At 41.3% G+C, this 21,092-nt stretch overlaps 1 protein-coding gene across 1 annotated transcript in view; it reads left to right on the top strand.

Annotated features, from left to right (window-relative positions):
- Positions 1 to 21,092, top strand: part of LOC135476560 (uncharacterized) — a 35,822-nt gene that overhangs the window by 2,568 nt on the left and 12,162 nt on the right. The window contains exons 4-11 of the mRNA XM_064756622.1: positions 492 to 543; positions 9,904 to 10,011; positions 10,576 to 10,624; positions 12,048 to 12,106; positions 12,290 to 12,325; positions 12,874 to 12,926; positions 13,626 to 13,686; positions 20,562 to 20,633. Of these exons, the coding sequence (XP_064612692.1) occupies positions 492 to 543; positions 9,904 to 10,011; positions 10,576 to 10,624; positions 12,048 to 12,106; positions 12,290 to 12,325; positions 12,874 to 12,926; positions 13,626 to 13,686; positions 20,562 to 20,633 (490 nt within the window). The remainder of the gene's footprint in view (positions 1 to 491; positions 544 to 9,903; positions 10,012 to 10,575; positions 10,625 to 12,047; positions 12,107 to 12,289; positions 12,326 to 12,873; positions 12,927 to 13,625; positions 13,687 to 20,561; positions 20,634 to 21,092) is intronic.

The following is a 21,092-nucleotide window of genomic DNA, read 5'->3' as shown; positions in this document are numbered from 1 at the left end:
CTCCTTAGTTCCATTCAGACTGACTTTATTCTGTTCTCCTGTAAACACAGATTTCTAGAAGCTATCCACACAGACAGTGACTGTTGTCAGCTGAGTATTTGCTCAGCCAATCAGAGGGATGCAGTGGCCACCAGTAGTACATGGATAGCCAATTATGGGAAGCGATTTGCATATTAAAGACCACTCCAGCGGATTGGTACTCTAACACCCCACAATGAAGTTTTTTTTACTACCATAGCTCTACATTTACTCAGACATTCAAAGCGTTTAAATTGTTCACGAATTGCCGCATGCAGTTCACAATTGGCAAATCAAAGACCACTACCTCAATTTGTGCATGAACTCTTGCATGATACCTTTACCACCACAACACTGTACGACTTTTATCTTTATTCTGATTTCATTGTCTAGTTAACTGCTATAGCAGGCAAGCTGGTGGGATTCTCTGAATGCCTTATTAATGGTTTGCTTTTCTTTGTTTTTCATTGTAGAATTAACCCAACATTTTCACTGGTCATTTCTGCAACAAAAGATTGTAAGAAGGTTAGTGGCATAATTGTTTCTCTGTGATTTGACGTTATAGTGATGAACGGAACTAACTATTATGCAGTACAGCCTGATCCTAACCATCAGTCCTACATTGTGGAAGGAGGTAATGCTGACGATCAGCCCATGGTCAGCGTACGCACTTTCATATGCGTTCCCTGACACGATCCTCTGGCCATCGTATGTGGAACGTTTCTCCAACCCTCGTCAGAGCTTTGACCCATGATCATCAAATGTTTTAGCCATAAATACAGACCATTTTCCTGTAAACCCTCATGTCTGTGACGAACACCGTGATGGCTCACAGCATATTTACATGCACACAAATTTCACACAAAATTCGAGTTTTAATAGCTTACTGGTTGGGATCCCTACTGTTTGGGTCCAACACTGGTATAGACCATTGTCTGGAGGACAGGGGATTCAAGAGTCGAGTATACGATGTTTTGTTTTAATATAAATTGCTTCACTAATTATTAAATAACAAACTTACTTAGAGGCATTTATTGCAGAACTCCATTCTGACAAATATATATATATATGCAACACATTGCTTTCTCTGATGTCTGTGCTGTACATCACGGCTCTATACAACTGTGGTGGTGTTTCAGAACACATTGCTTTCTCTGAAGTCTGCGCTGTACATCACGGCTCTATACAACTGTGGTGGTGTTTCAGAACACATTGCTTTCTCTGAAGTCTGCGCTGTACATCAGGGCTCTATACAACTGTGGTGGTGTTTCAGAATTTGGAAGCGGACTCAAGTTTTTTGGCTTATCAGTAAATTTATCACTGTCTCATGTTGGATACAAAATTATGCTGGAATATTTGACTTCATTGTGTGATGAGTGTCAGCCTGTGTGCTTATATACGCTTAAAAAAACCTCTATTGAAAATATATATGTTAGAGTCATATCGGTACATGACACAAGGCCTACCATTTATAACATTCGAACCCCTGACACATTCGAACCTTGCTGACAAGTTGCGGGTCCCTAAACTGTATCCCCAATTTCACAATTGTCAGTCCTGTCATTTATTAATTTTTATAAGCACAAACACATGTTTATTATAAAACAAGCACAGTCTTATGTAGCATTTATATACTTGTGAAGACATGCAACATAGGTCCCAGGCCAGCTTATATGTATATATACTTATGAAGACATGCGACATAGGTCCCAGGCCTACTTATATGTATATACACTTATGAAGACATGCGACATAGGTCCCAGGCCAGCTTATACGTATATACACTTATGAAGACATGCGACATAGGTCCCAGGCCAGCTTATACGTATATACATTTATAAGGACATGCGACATAGGTCCCAGGCCTACTTATATGTATATAGACTTATGAAGACATGCGACATAGGTCCCAGGCCTACTTATATGTATATATACTTATGAAGACATGCGACATAGGTCCCAGGCCTACTTATATATATATACACTTATGAAGACATGCGACATAGGTCCCAGGCCTACTTATATGTATATACACTTATGAAGACATGCGACATAGGTCCCAGGCCAGCTTATACGTATATACACTTATGAAGACATGTGACATAGGTCCCAGGCCAGCTTATACGTATATACATTTATGAAGACATGCGACATAGGTCCCAGGCCTACTTATATGTATATACACTTATGAAGACATGCGACATAGGTCCCAGGCCTACTTATATGTATATATACTTATCAAGACATGCGACATAGGTCCCAGGCCTACTTATATATATATACACTTATGAAGACATGCGACATAGGTCCCAGGCCTACTTATATATATATCCACCTATGAAGACATGCGACATAGGTCCCAGGCCAGCTTATATGTATAAACACTTATGAAGACATGCGACATAGGTCCTAGGCCAGCTTATATGTATATACACTTATGAAGACATGCAACATAGGTCCCAGGCCAGCTTATACGTATATACATTTATGAAGACATGCGACATAGGTCCCAGGCCTACTTATATGTATATACACTTATAAAGACATGCGACATAGGTCCCAGGCCTACTTATATGTATATACACTTATGAAGACATGAGACATAGGTCCCAGGCCAGCTTATACGTATATACATTTATGAAGACATGCGACATAGGTCCCAGGCCTACTTATATGTATATACACTTATGAAGACATGCGACATAGGTCCCAGGCCTACTTATATGTATATATACCTATGAAGACATGCGACATAGGTCCCAGGCCTACTTAAATATATATACACTTCAGAAGACATGCAACATAGGTCTCAGGCCTACTTATATGTATATATACCTATGAAGACATGCGACATAGGTCCCAGGCCTACTTATATGTATATATACCTATGAAGACATGCGACATAGGTCCCAGGCCTACTTATATGTATATACACTTATGAAGACATGCGACATAGGTCCTAGGCCAGCTTATATGTATATATACTTATGAAGACATGCGACATAGGTCCCAGGCCTACTTATATGTATATATACCTATGAAGACATGCGACATAGGTCCCAGGCCTACTTATATGTATATACACTTATGAAGACATGCAACATAGGTCCCAGGCCTACTTATATGTATATACACTTATGAAGACATGCGACATAGGTCCCAGGCCTACTTATATATATATACACTTATGAAGACATGCGACATAGGTCCCAGGCCAGCTTATATGTATATACACTTATGAAGACATGCGACATAGGTCCTAGGCCAGCTTATATGTATATACACTTATGAAGACATGCGACATAGGTCCCAGGCCTACTTATATGTATATACACTTATGAAGACATGCGACATAGGTCCCAGGCCAGCTTATACGTATATACATTTATGAAGACATGCGACATAGGTCCCAGGCCTACTTATATGTATATACACTTATGAAGACATGCGACATAGGTCCCAGGCCTACTTATATGTATATAGACTTATGAAGACATGCAACATAGGTCCCAGGCCTACTTATATGTATATATACTTATGAAGACATGCGACATAGGTCCCAGGCCTACTTATATATATATACACTTATGAAGACATGCGACATAGGTCCCAGGCCTACTTATATGTATATACACTTATGAAGACATGTGACATAGGTCCCAGGCCAGCTTATACGTATATACACTTATGAAGACATGCGACATAGGTCCCAGGCCAGCTTATACGTATATACATTTATGAAGACATGCGACATAGGTCCCAGGCCTACTTATATGTATATACACTTATGAAGACATGCGACATAGGTCCCAGGCCTACTTATATGTATATATACTTATAAAGACATGCGACATAGGTCCCAGGCCTACTTATATATATATACACTTATGAAGACATGCGACATAGGTCCCAGGCCTACTTATATATATATACACTTATGAAGACATGCGACATAGGTCCCAGGCCAGCTTATATGTATATACACTTATGAAGACATGCGACATAGGTCCTAGGCCAGCTTATATGTATATACACTTATGAAGACATGCGACATAGGTCCCAGGCCTACTTATATGTATATAGACTTATGAAGACATGCGACATAGGTCCCAGGCCTACTTATATATATATACACTTCGGAAGACATGCAACATAGGTCTCAGGCCTACTTATATGTATATATGCCTATGAAGACATGCGACATAGGTCCCAGGCCTACTTATATGTATATATACCTATGAAGACATGCGACATAGGTCCCAGGCCTACTTATATGTATATACACTTATGAAGACATGCGACATAGGTCCCAGGCCAGCTTATATGTATATATACTTATGAAGACATGCGACATAGGTCCCAGGCCTACTTATATGTATATATACCTATGAAGACATGCGACATAGGTCCCAGGCCAGCTTATATGTATATACACTTATGAAGACATGCAACATAGGTCCCAGGCCAGCTTATATGTATATACACTTATGAAGACATGCGACATAGGTCCCAGGCCTACTTATATGTATATACACTTATGAGGACATGAGACATAGGTCCCAGGCCAGCTTATATGTATATACACTTATGAAGACATGCGACATAGGTCCCAGGCCTACTTATATGTATATATACCTATGAAGACATGCGACATAGGTCCCAGGCCTACTTATATGTATATACACTTATGAAGACATGCAACATAGGTCCCAGGCCTACTTATATGTATATACACTTATGAAGACATGCAACATAGGTCCCAGGCCTACTTATATGTATATACACCTATGAGGACATGAGACATAGGTCCCAGGCCAGCTTATATGTATATACACTTATGAAGACATGCGACATAGGTCCCAGGCCAGCTTATATGTATATATACCTATGAAGACATGTGACATAGGTCCAAGGCCAGCTTATATGTATATACACTTATGAAGACATGCAACATAGGTCCCAGGCCTACTTATATGTATATATACCTATGAGGACATGAGACATAGGTCCCAGGCCAGCTTATATGTATATATACCTATGAAGACATGCGACATAGGTCCCAGGCCTACTTATATGTATATATACTTGTGAAGACATGTGACATAGGTCCCAGGCCTACTTATATGTATATACACTTATGAAGACATGCGACATAGGTCCCAGGCCTACTTATATGTATATATACTTGTGAAGACATGCGACATAGGTCCCAGGCCAGCTTATATGTATATACACTTATGAAGACATGCGACATAGGTCCCAGGCCAGCTTATACGTATATACACTTATGAAGACATGCGACATAGGTCCCAGGCCAGCTTATACGTATATACACTTATGAAGACATGCGACATAGGTCCCAGGCCAGCTTATATGTATATACACTTATGAAGACATGCGACATAGGTCCCAGGCCAGCTTATATGTATATACACTTATGAAGACATGCGACATAGGTCCCAGGCCTACTTATATGTATATACACTTATGAAGACATGCGACATAGGTCCCAGGCCAGCTTATACGTATATACATTTATGAAGACATGCGACATAGGTCCCAGGCCTACTTATATATATATACACTTATGAAGACATGCGACATAGGTTCCAGGCCTACTTATATATATATACACTTATGAAGACATGCGACATAGGTCCCAGGCCAGCTTATATGTATATACACTTATGAAGACATGCGACATAGGTCCTAGGCCAGCTTATATGTATATACACTTATGAAGACATGCGACATAGGTCCCAGGCCTACTTATATGTATATAGACTTATGAAGACATGCGACATAGGTCCCAGGCCAGCTTATACGTATATACATTTATGAAGACATGCGACATAGGTCCCAGGCCTACTTATATGTATATACACTTATAAAGACATGCGACATAGGTCCCAGGCCTACTTATATGTATATACACTTATGAAGACATGAGACATAGGTCCCAGGCCAGCTTATACGTATATACATTTATGAAGACATGCGACATAGGTCCCAGGCCTACTTATATGTATATACACTTATGAAGACATGCGACATAGGTCCCAGGCCTACTTATATGTATATATACCTATGAAGACATGCGACATAGGTCCCAGGCCTACTTATATATATATACACTTCTGAAGACATGCAACATAGGTCTCAGGCCTACTTATATGTATATATACCTATGAAGACATGCGACATAGGTCCCAGGCCTACTTATATGTATATATACCTATGAAGACATGCGACATAGGTCCCAGGCCTACTTATATGTATATACACTTATGAAGACATGCGACATAGGTCCTAGGCCAGCTTATATGTATATATACTTATGAAGACATGCGACATAGGTCCCAGGCCTACTTATATGCATATATACCTATGAAGACATGCGACATAGGTCCCAGGCCTACTTATATGTATATACACTTATGAAGACATGCAACATAGGTCCCAGGCCTACTTATATGTATATACACTTATGAAGACATGCGACATAGGTCCCAGGCCTACTTATATCTATATACACTTATGAAGACATGCGACATAGGTCCCAGGCCAGCTTATATGTATATACACTTATGAAGACATGCGACATAGGTCCCAGGCCAGCTTATATGTATATACACTTATGAAGACATGCGACATAGGTCCCAGGCCTACTTATATGTATATACACTTATGAAGACATGCGACATAGGTCCCAGGCCAGCTTATACGTATATACATTTATGAAGACATGCGACATAGGTCCCAGGCCTACTTATATGTATATACACTTATGAAGACATGCGACATAGGTCCCAGGCCTACTTATATGTATATACACTTATGAAGACATGCGACATAGGTCCCAGGCCAGCTTATACGTATATACATTTATGAAGACATGCGACATAGGTCCCAGGCCTACTTATATGTATATACACTTATGAAGACATGCGACATAGGTCCCAGGCCTACTTATATGTATATATACTTATCAAGACATGCGACATAGGTCCCAGGCCTACTTATATATATATACACTTATGAAGACATGCGACATAGGTCCCAGGCCTACTTATATATATATACACTTATGAAGACATGCGACATAGGTCCCAGGCCAGCTTATATGTATATACACTTATGAAGACATGCGACATAGGTCCTAGGCCAGCTTATATGTATATACACTTATGAAGACATGCGACATAGGTCCCAGGCCTACTTATATGTATATACACTTATGAAGACATGCGACATAGGTCCCAGGCCAGCTTATACGTATATACATTTATGAAGACATGCGACATAGGTCCCAGGCCTACTTATATGTATATACACTTATAAAGACATGCGACATAGGTCCCAGGCCTACTTATATGTATATACACTTATGAAGACATGAGACATAGGTCCCAGGCCAGCTTATACGTATATACATTTATGAAGACATGCGACATAGGTCCCAGGCCTACTTATATGTATATACACTTATGAAGACATGCGACATAGGTCCCAGGCCTACTTATATGTATATATACCTATGAAGACATGCGACATAGGTCCCAGGCCTACTTATATATATATACACTTCTGAAGACATGCAACATAGGTCTCAGGCCTACTTATATGTATATATACCTATGAAGACATGCGACATAGGTCCCAGGCCTACTTATATGTATATATACCTATGAAGACATGCGACATAGGTCCCAGGCCTACTTATATGTATATACACTTATGAAGACATGCGACATAGGTCCTAGGCCAGCTTATATGTATATATACTTATGAAGACATGCGACATAGGTCCCAGGCCAGCTTATATGTATATATACCTATGAAGACATGCGACATAGGTCCCAGGCCTACTTATATGTATATACACTTATGAAGACATGCAACATAGGTCCCAGGCCTACTTATATGTATATACACTTATGAAGACATGCGACATAGGTCCCAGGCCTACTTATATATATATACACTTATGAAGACGTGCGACATAGGTCCCAGGCCAGCTTATATGTATATACACTTATGAAGACATGCGACATAGGTCCTAGGCCAGCTTATATGTATATACACTTATGAAGACATGCGACATAGGTCCCAGGCCTACTTATATGTATATACACTTATGAAGACATGCGACATAGGTCCCAGGCCAGCTTATACGTATATACATTTATGAAGACATGCGACATAGGTCCCAGGCCTACTTATATGTATATACACTTATAAAGACATGCGACATAGGTCCCAGGCCTACTTATATGTATATACACTTATGAAGACATGCGACATAGGTCCCAGGCCAGCTTATACGTATATACATTTATGAAGACATGCGACATAGGTCCCAGGCCTACTTATATGTATATACACTTATGAGGACATGCGACATAGGTCCCAGGCCTACTTATATGTATATACACTTATGAAGACATGCGACATAGGTCCCAGGCCTACTTATATGTATATATACTTGTGAAGACATGCGACATAGGTCCCAGGCCTACTTATATGTATATACACTTGTGAAGACATGCGACATAGGTCCCAGGCCTACTTATATGTATATACACTTGTGAAGACATGCGACATAGGTCCCAGGCCAGCTGATATGTATATATACCTATGAAGACATGCGACATAGGTCCCAGGCCAGCTTATATGTATATACACTTATGAAGACATGCGACATAGGTCCCAGGCCAGCTGATATGTATATATACCTATGAAGACATGCGACATAGGTCCCAGGCCTACTTATATGTATATACACTTGTGAAGACATGCGACATAGGTCCCAGGCCTACTTATATGTATATACACTTGTGAAGACATGCGACATAGGTCCCAGGCCAGCTGATATGTATATATACCTATGAAGACATGCGACATAGGTCCCAGGCCAGCTTATATGTATATACACTTATGAAGACATGCGACATAGGTCCCAGGCCAGCTGATATGTATATATACCTATGAAGACATGCGACATAGGTCCCAGGCCAGCTTATATGTATATATGTATCCTAAATCTTTTCTAAATCCTGAACCTTTATAAAATCAAGCCAGAATATTCCTCTACCTATCCATGTATAAATTATGGCAAAACACCAGAATATATCATCCTTTTCTGTGCATGTGTCATGTTCAGAATCAGTAATAAATCTTTAAAATGTGCAGAGAAATTCTTGCAAATAATACAAGGCCTACAGTGTATGTCCAGTGTCATGACATCAAACTCCATCTAGTGAATGAATGTCGTAAAATGATAAGCTGACCATAGCGCCACCATGCACGGACTGTTGGCGAACAGTGAGCAGACCCTGTGGCGGCTCTACGCAGATGGTAAGTGGAGGGTGACACCAGTATTTGATCAGGGTCCAACCAGGGTCTGCGTATAGTGGGCATAAGATACATGGGCCACCCAACCACAGTGGGCGTAGGATTGATGGTTAGGATCTGGCTGTACTGTACATGAATATATGTAAACACATGTATATACAGGGTATGTAAAGTACTGTACATTTATATTTGTAAAAGTATTTTGTGTTCGTACTGTTGATATCTAGACAGACCAGTGCTGTAATGTGCTGTCTGTTGTGATCCTTATCTGACCTGTGTCAGGCATGTGAACAGACATTTTGCGTAATGTGTTGTCTGTTGTGAGCCTCGTGTAGCCTGTTTTTGGTATGTGGACAGACATTTTGTGTGATGTGTTGTCTGCTGTGAATCCTCATGTAGCCTGTGTCTGGTATGTAAACAGACCAGACAGTGCTGTGATTTGTTGTGTATTGTGAACCCTCATACGTGGACAGACGTGTTGTCTTTTGTGTACCCTCATTTAGCTTGTATCTGGTATGTTTTTGTCAACAGACTATGACCTTACAGGGACAAGGTCGACTCTTCCTACGTGGGGCTCTGGTGAAGAAAGTGCTGAGTGTCCCCATAGATATCCTGCTGAAGTCTGGAGACCTGGCTGAGGTAAAACAACTCTGGTGGTTACATGACATGTGTAAGATTGCATGGGTGATGATGTTTTCATAGTACATGAACATCTTACAGACTGTGTGTGTTATAGACCTTAGCCATGACTAGATTCCAACCGAGACTTGGTGTCCAAAAGGATATATGCTGCATTTTTGGACAGTGCAAACAGCAGAAGAGTAAAGGACCTCTGCCCATCTTAACATCATATCACAGCAGGTCAATAATTGACTGTAATACTTGTCTTGTTTACAATGTCTGACTATGGCGGTGGACTGAATAAGGTCTGTCGTATGAAGAGAACCAGTGCATGTGTGTGCGATCACATTGAAGACGGATTCGTCCTAGTGTTTCCATAAAACCAGCCATTGTGAGTCAAAGTATTTGTCACGGATAATGTATTTCCCCAGCCTTGTTTGTTGTTGCATGTACACACATTCTGTAAATAGATTTGTCTCCAGCAGAACTGTCCCTCTGTCGTTGTCTGCAGCCAGACATACATGTACTACAAGTTGTGTGTGTGTGTGTTTCTAACTTTACATGTACATCTGTGTGTTGTAGTCCTGGTATGAGCCTGGCAATTCTATTATCGGAGATGAAATTCTCAGAGGTATGTCTAGCATTCATTTGGTGTACATTGTATGTGTAGTTGGTAAGGCATGTTCTGTATTCATTCACATGAATTACATTATATGTGCACTGCTGCCACACATTATATGTGCACTGCTGCCACACATTATATGTGCACTGCTGCCACACATTATATGTGCACTGCTGCCACACATTATATGTGCACTGCTGCCACACATTATATGTGCACTGCTGCCACACATTATATGTGCACTGCTGCCACACATTATATGTGCACTGCTGCCACACATTATATGTGCACTGCTGCCTTACATTATATGTGCACTGCTGCCGTACATTATATGTGCACTGCTGCCGTACATTATATGTGCACTGCTGCCGTACATTATATGTGCACTGCTGCCGTACATTATATGTGCACTGCTGCCACACATTATATGTGCACTGCTGCCGTACATTATATGTGCACTGCTGCCGTACATTATATGTGCACTGCTGCCACACATTATATGTGCACTGCTGCCGTACATTATATGTGCACTGCTGCCACACATTATATGTGCACTGCTGCCGTACATTATATGTGCACTGCTGCCACACATTATATGTGCACTGCTGCCACACATTATATGTGCACTGCTGCCGTACATTATATGTGCACTGCTGCCACACATTATATGTGCACTGCTGCCGTACATTATATGTGCACTGCTGCCACACATTATATGTGCACTGCTGCCGTACATTATATGTGCACTGCTGCCACACATTATATGTGCACTGCTGCCGTACATTATATGTGCACTGCTGCCACACATTATATGTGCACTGCTGCCACACATTATATGTGCACTGCTGCCACACATTATATGTGCACTGCTGCCGTACATTATATGTGCACTGCTGCCACACATTATATGTGCACTGCTGCCGTACATTATATGTGCACTGCTGCCGTACATTATATGTGCACTGCTGCCACACATTATATGTGCACTGCTGCCACACATTATATGTGCACTGCTGCCACACATTATATGTGCACTGCTGCCGTACATTATAGTAAGTTGCATGATGAAGTCATTGAAGATAATGTTTCATATTGTCATACTATGGTTAATGACTTAAGATTTGAGGCAAATAAATGCCCTTAAATATTACTTTTGGAGCTTTAATTTTTTTCCAGTAGGAAATCATCCTACCATCCAAATAAAATCAGCTGTCAGAATCAGGCAAAGTTTACAGCTTGGCCATGGGAGAAATGTTAGGTCATTTGCCATATGTATTACTAGATGTGCACCATTTGTTTTGCTGATTGCTGTAAAATTCTACATGCATTCCTTTATTTGTGTCAGTTCATAGCCCTTCATGCTGGTTCCTTTGCCCTGTTTCTTAACTGAATTAAAAAGTTGTAATTTTCATTGGTGTCTTTTTTTTTTCAGAAATTTTGATGTCATTACTATTTGAAGTCACAGAGGTCAACTTTTTACTTAATTTAAAGGTATGTCAATTCATTGTGTCCAGTATAATGCTCTTTCATCTGTCTTATGTGTTGTGATCTGACAGAGTTACATAGTCTACATGTATATTGTATGGGTATAGAATAAATTTTAGTGATAAAAATTTAAAACAAACTTTTCAAACTGATTTTATTTACTTATTTGTATAATTGTTTATTTACCAGAATGCCAGTTTCCTGGATGAAACCTGGAAAATCCCTGTAAGTAATCGTTGACTTTAGATCATGTCAGCTCCCTACCAGCTCATCGTATTAAATTGAAACATGGTACATGGCTTCTATTGGACAGTCTGTTTCACAGTCTATAGATAATAAAGTACACCTATCAGACAGTTTCGTCCATTTCTGGTCAGGGCCGATTTTGTTGTATGTTTTGGTGTGCACAGGTTTCCTTAACGCAGTCCGGAAATAATCCAATCCAACCAGTGTAGTTTTTTTGCCTCCAAAATCAAATTAAAAATCTGTATTAATTGTGCTGAAAGTTTATCTTTCATATAGGAAAAGGTTGAAGGATTATATGTGCTATTTTTCTATGTTAATGATGAAATTATCTTATTTAATACCCTGTATATGTTTGTTTTTAAACAGACCATGTAATGTCTCAAACTTGCATGAAAGAACTCTGGCTTTTAGTTTTCCTCTCATGACTGACATACATGTATGCGAGCAATGTACTCTAGCATAGCAAGGTTCTTGTGAAATGTCTAGTTTTTTTCTATTTGTTTTATTTTTTACTTCTTTGCTTTCAGAGGTACAGGCAATATGAGTTTGTTCCAACAAAGGATCTAGGAATTCATTTTCAGTGAGTTTTCTACGTAGGCCTCATGTGATCATAAAATTATTATTCATTTCCATTGTGTCTGCCATTCTGCCTGATGTTTTGACCTTCAAACTGGTGTATTTCATTTCAAGTAAAATGAAATAAATTCTTTATAACATAATTTTATTTTAACTGGCTTTCTTTGTCTTTCTTTGTCTATAGGATACTAAATGTATAAGGTATTTAAGTGTGATCTGTGTATGTATACTGTACCTGTAACTGGATTATTGTAACACACTGTGAAATGTGTGACTCACACAGGGATTGTACATTACTCTGCTCTGTCGTCAATGTCTTATATTTCAGTCATCTACTGCACAATTTTATAATAGTATGACATATACAGATGGCAGTGTGAAGTGTGCTGGCAACAGTCAGTGTGCTCACAACAATCAGTGTGCTCACAACAATCAGTGTGCTCACAACAATCAGTGTGCTCTGTTCTCTCCTACATGTACATAGTGTAATCGTTTTTGTTGAGGGAAGGTCAGCTTTGGTTACAGTGTTGTTTGGGGAGCTTTGGTTACAGTGATGTATGGGGAAAAGGGTGTTGGACAGGTTTACTCCTTGTCTCTACTGTGTTGTTCTTGTACCACACTGTAACCCACGCCCCTCACCCCTCCAACCTCCGTTCCCCACCTCTGCTAGTTGGTACTTGTACAGTGTTTTTGCCTGTTGCAGGTACGTGAAGGGTCGGGCTGTGGTCCTGGCCGTGGAGGAGGGCAGTGTGGCAGAAGAGGATGTAAGATGTGCTTTCTCCTCACATTGTACATGTGTAACATGTATCTGTACATCACTCTCCGTCCTTGTCCTCACATTGCACATGTGTTACATGTATCTGTACATCACTCTCCGTCCTTGTCCTCACATTGCACATGTGTTACATGTATCTGTACATCACTCTCCGTCCTTGTCCTCACATTGCACATGTGTTACATGTATGTGCACATCACTCTCCGTCCTTGTCCTCACATTGTACATGTGTTACATGTATCTGTACATCACTCTCCATCCTTGTCCTCACATGGAGCTACAGTGTACCAGTGACTGTTACCCTTTGTCTTGTCTGTACACATCGTCACACATCACTTTTGATCCTTGTCCTCACATGTAGCTACAGTGAGTGTACCAGTGACTATTACCCTTTGTCTTGTCTGTACACACTGTCACACATTACTCTTGATCCATGTCCTCACATGTAGCTACAGTATACCAGTGACTATTACCCTTTGTTTTGTCTGTATACACTGTCACAAATCACTCTTGATCCATGTCCTCCCATGTAGCTCCAGTATACCAGTGACTATTACCCTTTGTTTTGTCTGTACACACTGTCACAAATCACTCTTGATCCTTGTCCTCACATGTAGCTACAGTATACCAGTGACTATTACCCTTTGTTTTGTCTGTACACACTGTCACAAATCACTCTTGATCCATGTCCTCCCATGTAGCTCCAGTATACCAGTGACTATTACCCTTTGTTTTGTCTGTACACACTGTCACAAATCACTCTTGATCCTTGTCCTCACATGTAGCTCCAGTATACCAGTGACTGTGACCCTTTGTCTTGTCTGTACACACTGTCACAAATCACTCTTGATCCTTGTCCTCACATGTACCTACAGTATACCAGTGACTATTACCCTTTGTCTTGTCTGTACACACTGTCACACATCACTCTTGATCCATGTCCTCACATGTAGCTCCTGTATACCAATGACTATGACCCTTTGTCTTGTCTGTACACATCGTCACACATCACTTTTGATCCTTGTCCTCACATGTAGCTACAGTATACCAGTGACTATTACCCTTTCTCTTTTCTGTACACACTGTCACACATCACTCTTGATCCTTGTCCTCACATGTAGCTACAGTGAGTGTACCAGTGACTATTACCCTTTGTCTTGTCTGTACACACTGTCACACATCACTCTTGATCCATGTCCTCACATGTACCTACAGTATACCAGTGACTACGACCCTTTGTCTTGTCTGTACACATCGTCACACATCACTTTTGATCCTTGTCCTCACATGTAGCTACAGTATACCAATGACTATTACCCTTTGTCTTGTCTGTACACACTGTCACACATCACTCTTGATCCTTGTCCTCACATGTAGCTACAGTGAGTGTACCAGTGACTATTACCCTTTGTCTTGTCTGTACACACTGTCACACATCACTCTTGATCCATGTCCTCACATGTAGCTACAGTATACCAGTGACTATTACCCTTTGTCTTGTCTGTACACACTGTCACACATCACTCTTGATCCTTGTCCTCACATGTAGCTACAGTGAGTGTACCAGTGACTATTACCCTTTGTCTTGTCTGTACACACTGTCACACATCACTCTTGATCCATGTCCTCCCATGTACCTGCAGTATACCAGTGACTATTACCCTTTGTCTTGTCTGTACACACTGTCACACATCACTTTTGATCCTTGTCCTCACATGTAGCTCCAGTATACCAGTGACTGTGACCCTTTGTCTTGTCTGTACACACTGTCACAAATCACTCTTGATCCATGTCCTCACATGTAGCTACAGTGAGTGTACCAGTGACTATTACCCTTTGTCTTGTCTGTACACACTGTCACACATCACTTTTGATCCTTGTCCTCACATGTAGCTCCAGTATACCAGTGACTGTGACCCTTTGTCTTGTCTGTACACACTTTCACACATCACTCTTGATCCTTGTCCTCACATGTAGCTACAGTGTACCAGCGACTGTGACCCTTTATCTTGTCTGTACACACTGTCACACATCACTCTTGATCCTTGTCCTCACCTGTACCTACAGTATACCAGCGACTGCGACCCTTTGTCTTGTCTGTACACACTGTCACACATCACTCTTGATCCATGTCCTCCCATGTACCTGCAGTATTCCAGTGACTATTACCCTTTGTCTTGTCTGTACACATTGTCACAAATCACTCTTGATCCATGTACTCCCATGTAGCTCCAGTATACCAGTGACTATGACCCTTTGTCTTGTCTGTACACACTGTCACCAATCACTCTTGATCCTTGTCCTCACATGTAGCTCCAGTATACCAGTGACTATGACCCTTTGTCTTGTCTGTACACACTGTCACAAATCACTCTTGATCCATGTACTCCCATGTAGCTCCAGCATACCAGTGACTATGACCCTTTGTCTTGTCTGTGCACACTGTCACACATCACTCATGATCCTTGTCCTCACATGTAGCTCCAGTATACCAGCGACTGCGACCCATTGTCTTGTCTGTACACACTGTCACAAATCACTCTTGATCCTTGTCCTTATATGTAGCTACAGTATACCAGTGACTATTACCCTTTGTCTTGTCTGTACACATTGTCACAAATCACTCTTGATCCATGTACTCCCATGTAGCTCCAGTATACCAGTGACTATGACCCTTTGTCTTGTCTGTACACACTGTCACCAATCACTCTTGATCCTTGTCCTCACATGTAGCTCCAGTATACCAGTGACTATGACCCTTTGTCTTGTCTGTACACACTGTCACAAATCACTCTTGATCCATGTACTCCCATGTAGCTCCAGCATACCAGTGACTATGACCCTTTGTCTTGTCTGTGCACACTGTCACACATCACTCATGATCCTTGTCCTCACATGTAGCTCCAGTATACCAGCGACTGCGACCCATTGTCTTGTCTGTACACACTGTCACAAATCACTCTTGATCCTTGTCCTTATATGTAGCTACAGTATACCAGTGACTACGACCCTTTGTCTTGTCTATACACATTGTCACACATCACTCTTGATCCTTGTCCTCACATGGAGCTACAGTGTACCAGTGACTATGACCCTTTGTCTTGTCTGTACACACTGTCACAAATCACTCTTGATCCATGTACTCCCATGTAGCTCCAGCATACCAGTGACTATGACCCTTTGTCTTGTCTGTGCACACTGTCACACATCACTCTTGATCCTTGTCCTCACATGTAGCTCCAGTATACCAGCGACTGCGACCCATTGTCTTGTCTGTACACACTGTCACAAATCACTCTTGATCCTTGTCCTTATATGTAGCTACAGTATACCAGTGACTACGACCCTTTGTCTTGTCTATACACATTGTCACACATCACTCTTGATCCTTGTCCTCACATGGAGCTACAGTGTACCAGTGACTATGACCCTTTGTCTTGTCTGTACACATTGTCACAAATCACTCTTGATCCTTGTCCTCACCTGTACCTACAGTATACCAGTGACTATGACCCTTTGTCTTGTCTGTACACACTGTCACACATCACTCTTGATCCTTGCTCTCCTATGCAGCTCCAGTGTATCAGTGACTACGACCCTTTGTCTTGTCTGTACACACTGTCACACCACTCTTGATCCTTGTCCTCACATGTAGCTCCAGTATACCAGTGACTATGACCCTTTGTCTTGTCTGTACACACTGTCACAAATCACTCTTGATCCATGTCCTCACATGTAGCTCCAGCATACCAGTGACTATGACCCTTTGTCTTGTCTGTACACACTGTCACAAATCACTCTTGATCCTTGTCCTCACATGTAGCTCCAGCATACCAGTGACTATGACCCTTTGTCTTGTCTGTACACAATGTCACAAATCACTCTTGATCCTTGTCCTCAAATGTAGCTCCAGTATACCAGTGACTATGACCCTTTGTCTTGTCTGTACACACTGTCACAAATCACTCTTGATCCTTGTCCTCACATGTAGCTACAGTATACCAGCGACTACGACCCTTTGTCTTGTCTGTACACACTGTCACAAATCACTCTTGATCCTTGTCCTCACATGTAGCTACAGTATACCAGCGACTACGACCCTTTGTCTTGTCTGTACACACTGTCACAAATCACTCTTGATCCTTGTCCTCACATGTAGCTCCAGCATACCAGTGACTATTACCCTTTGTCTTGTCTGTACACACTGTCATAAATCACTCTTGATCCTTGTCCTCACATGTAGCTCCAGTATACCAGTGGCTATTACCCTTTGTCTTGTCTGTACACACTGTCACAAATCACTCTTGATCCTTGTCCTCACATGTAGCTCCAGTATACCAGTGACTATGACACTTTGTCTTGTTTGTACACACTGTCATAAATCACTCTTGATCCTTGTCCTCACATGTAGCTCCAGTATACCAGTGGCTATTACCCTTTGTCTTGTCTGTACACACTGTCACAAATCACTTTTGATCCTTGTCCTCACATGTAGCTCCAGTATACCAGTGACTATGACACTTTGTCTTGTCTGTACACACTGTCACAAATCACTCTTGATCCTTGTCCTCACATGTAGCTCCAGTATACCAGTGACTACGACCCTTTGTCTTGTCTGTACACACTGTCACAAATCACTCTTGATCCTTGTCCTCACATGTAGCTACAGTATACCAGCGACTACGACCCTTTGTCTTGTCTGTACACACTGTCACAAATCACTCTTGATCCTTGTCTTCACATGTAGCTACAGTGTACCAGCGACTACGACCCTTTGTCTTGTCTGTACACACTGTCACAAATCACTCTTGATCCTTGTCCTCACATGTAGCTACAGTGTACCAGTGACTATGACCCTTTGTCTTACTTGTACACACTGTCACAAATCACTCTTGATCCTTGTCCTCACATGTAGCTCCAGTATACCAGTGACTACGACCCTTTGTCTTGTCTGTACACACTGTCACAAATCACTCTTGATCCTTGTCCTCACATGTAGCTACAGTATACCAGTGACTATGACCCTTTGTCTTGTCTGTACACACTGTCACAAATCACTCTTGATCCTTGTCCTCACATGTAGCTACAGTGTACCAGTGACTATTACCCTTTGTCTTGTCTGTACACACTGTCACCAATCACTCTTGATCCTTGTCCTCACATGTAGCTCCAGCATACCAGTGACTATGACCCTTTGTCTTGTCTGTACACATTGTCACACATCACTCTTGATCCTTGTCCTCACATGTAGCTACAGTGTACCAGTGACTATGACCCTTTGTCTTGTCTGTACACATTGTCACACATCACTCTTGATCCATGTCCTCATGTAGCTACAGTGTACCAGTGACTATGACCCTTTGTCTTGTCTGTACACACTGTCACAAATCACTCTTGATCCTTGTCCTCACATGTAGCTACAGTATACCAGTGACTATTACCCTTTGTCTTGTCTGTACACACTGTCACACATCACTCTTGATCCTTGTCCTCACATGTAGCTACAGTGTACCAGTGACTATGACCCTTTGTCTTGTCTGTACACATTGTCACACATCACTCTTGATCCTTGTCCTCACCTGTACCTACAGTGTACCAGCGACTGCGACCCTTTGTCTTGTCTGTACACACTGTCACACATCACTCTTGATCCTTGTCCTCACCTGTACCTACAGTGTACCAGCGACTGCGACCCTTTGTCTTGTCTGTACACACTGTCACAAATCACTCTTGATCCATGTCCTCACATGTAGCTACAGTGTACCAGTGACTATGACCCTTTGTCTTGTCTGTACACACTGTCACACATCACTCTTGATCCTTGTCCTCACCTGTACCTACAGTGTACCAGCGACTGCGACCCTTTGTCTTGTCTGTACACACTGTCACAAATCACTCTTGATCCATGTCCTCACATGTAGCTACAGTGTACCAGTGACTATGACCCTTTGTCTTGTCTGTACACATTGTCACACATCACTCTTGATCCTTGTCCTCACATGTAGCTACAGTGTACCAGTGACTATGACCCTTTGTCTTGTCTGTACACACTGTCACAAATCACTCTTGATCCATGTCCTCACATGTAGCTCCAGCATACCAGTGACTATGACCCTTTGTCTTGTCTGTACACACTGTCACAAATCACTCTTGATCCTTGTCCTCACCTGTTCCTACAGTGTACCAGCGACTGCGACCCTTTGTCTTGTCTGTACACACTGTCACAAATCACTCTTGATCCTTGTCCTCACATGTAGCTCCAGTATACCAGTGACTACGACCCTTTGTCTTGTCTGTACACATTGTCACACATCACTCTTGATCCTTGTCCTCACACGTATGTGTCACTGACAAATTTTTTGATCATGTATACTGTATTTGCCGTGAAAAATTGCCTGAAGAAGTACAGTTGTAGATGTAAATAAAGGTCATAAAATATGACTTGTAAGTGCTGAAGCTCACATTTTGCCACCTCGATATCATCTTATCTTTTACTCAGATCACCTCTACAAGATCAATAAAGCCTTAGGTGTCTCATATATAGTTATGATGTTCTTCTGCTCAGGGTAAGGTGGTAGCTATTTTTATTGTGGTACTGTTTGGATGAAGTGTAATTGTGTTGTTCTGTTCTACCAGACTAAGGTGGTGTCCGAAAATGTGCTGGATGATAATTGTGTTGTTCTGTACTACCAGCATAAGATGGTGTCCGGAGATGTGCTGGATGACAATTGTATTGTTCTGTTCTACCAGAGTAAGGCGGTGTCCGGAGATGTGCTGGATGATAATTGTGTTGTTCTGTTCTACCAGAGTAAGGTGGTGTTCGGAGATGTGCTGGATGATAATTGTGTTGTTCTGTTCTTCCAGGGTAAGGTGGTGTCCGGAGATGTACTTGATGATATGTATGGCTACTGCCTCAAGTGGGGGAAGAAAGGAAAAGTGAGTGGACACAGTGCTCATACATGAACTCAGCGCAGAATGCAAATACAATATAAAACCGGCTATAACTTCATGGCATTCACCATCTAATCACAAAAAAAGAAAGAAAAAAATGAAACAGTAATGACGTAAAATTTCACATGATTTTTACTATCTAATCAAGTGTCTGAACTACAGTTTATAGTGCACAACAATTAGTTATTAAAAAAGTTCTATGAAAATTATTGGTGATTTACAGTGCGTATTTTTGGCAGGTATAAACTTTAGTAGATACATAGGTAGAAATCTAAGCATGCATGGTTGTTGCTTTCTCTTGTTGCAGTTGACTGGTGCAGCGGTCACCTGAACGTTGTTAGCTTGTTTATCAAACTGCAGTTGTAAGCATGAATTTCACATAATGACTTGTCTCTTTTTTTCCCCCCAGCTACAAGCTTTGTTAAAACAGAATCAGGGATGGCA

This window comes from Liolophura sinensis, chromosome 1 (assembly GCF_032854445.1).
Source record: "Liolophura sinensis isolate JHLJ2023 chromosome 1, CUHK_Ljap_v2, whole genome shotgun sequence".
Taxonomy (NCBI): domain Eukaryota; kingdom Metazoa; phylum Mollusca; class Polyplacophora; order Chitonida; family Chitonidae; genus Liolophura; species Liolophura sinensis.
Note: the sequence above shows the minus strand (reverse complement) of the source record. Positions and strands in the feature narration are given on the sequence as shown.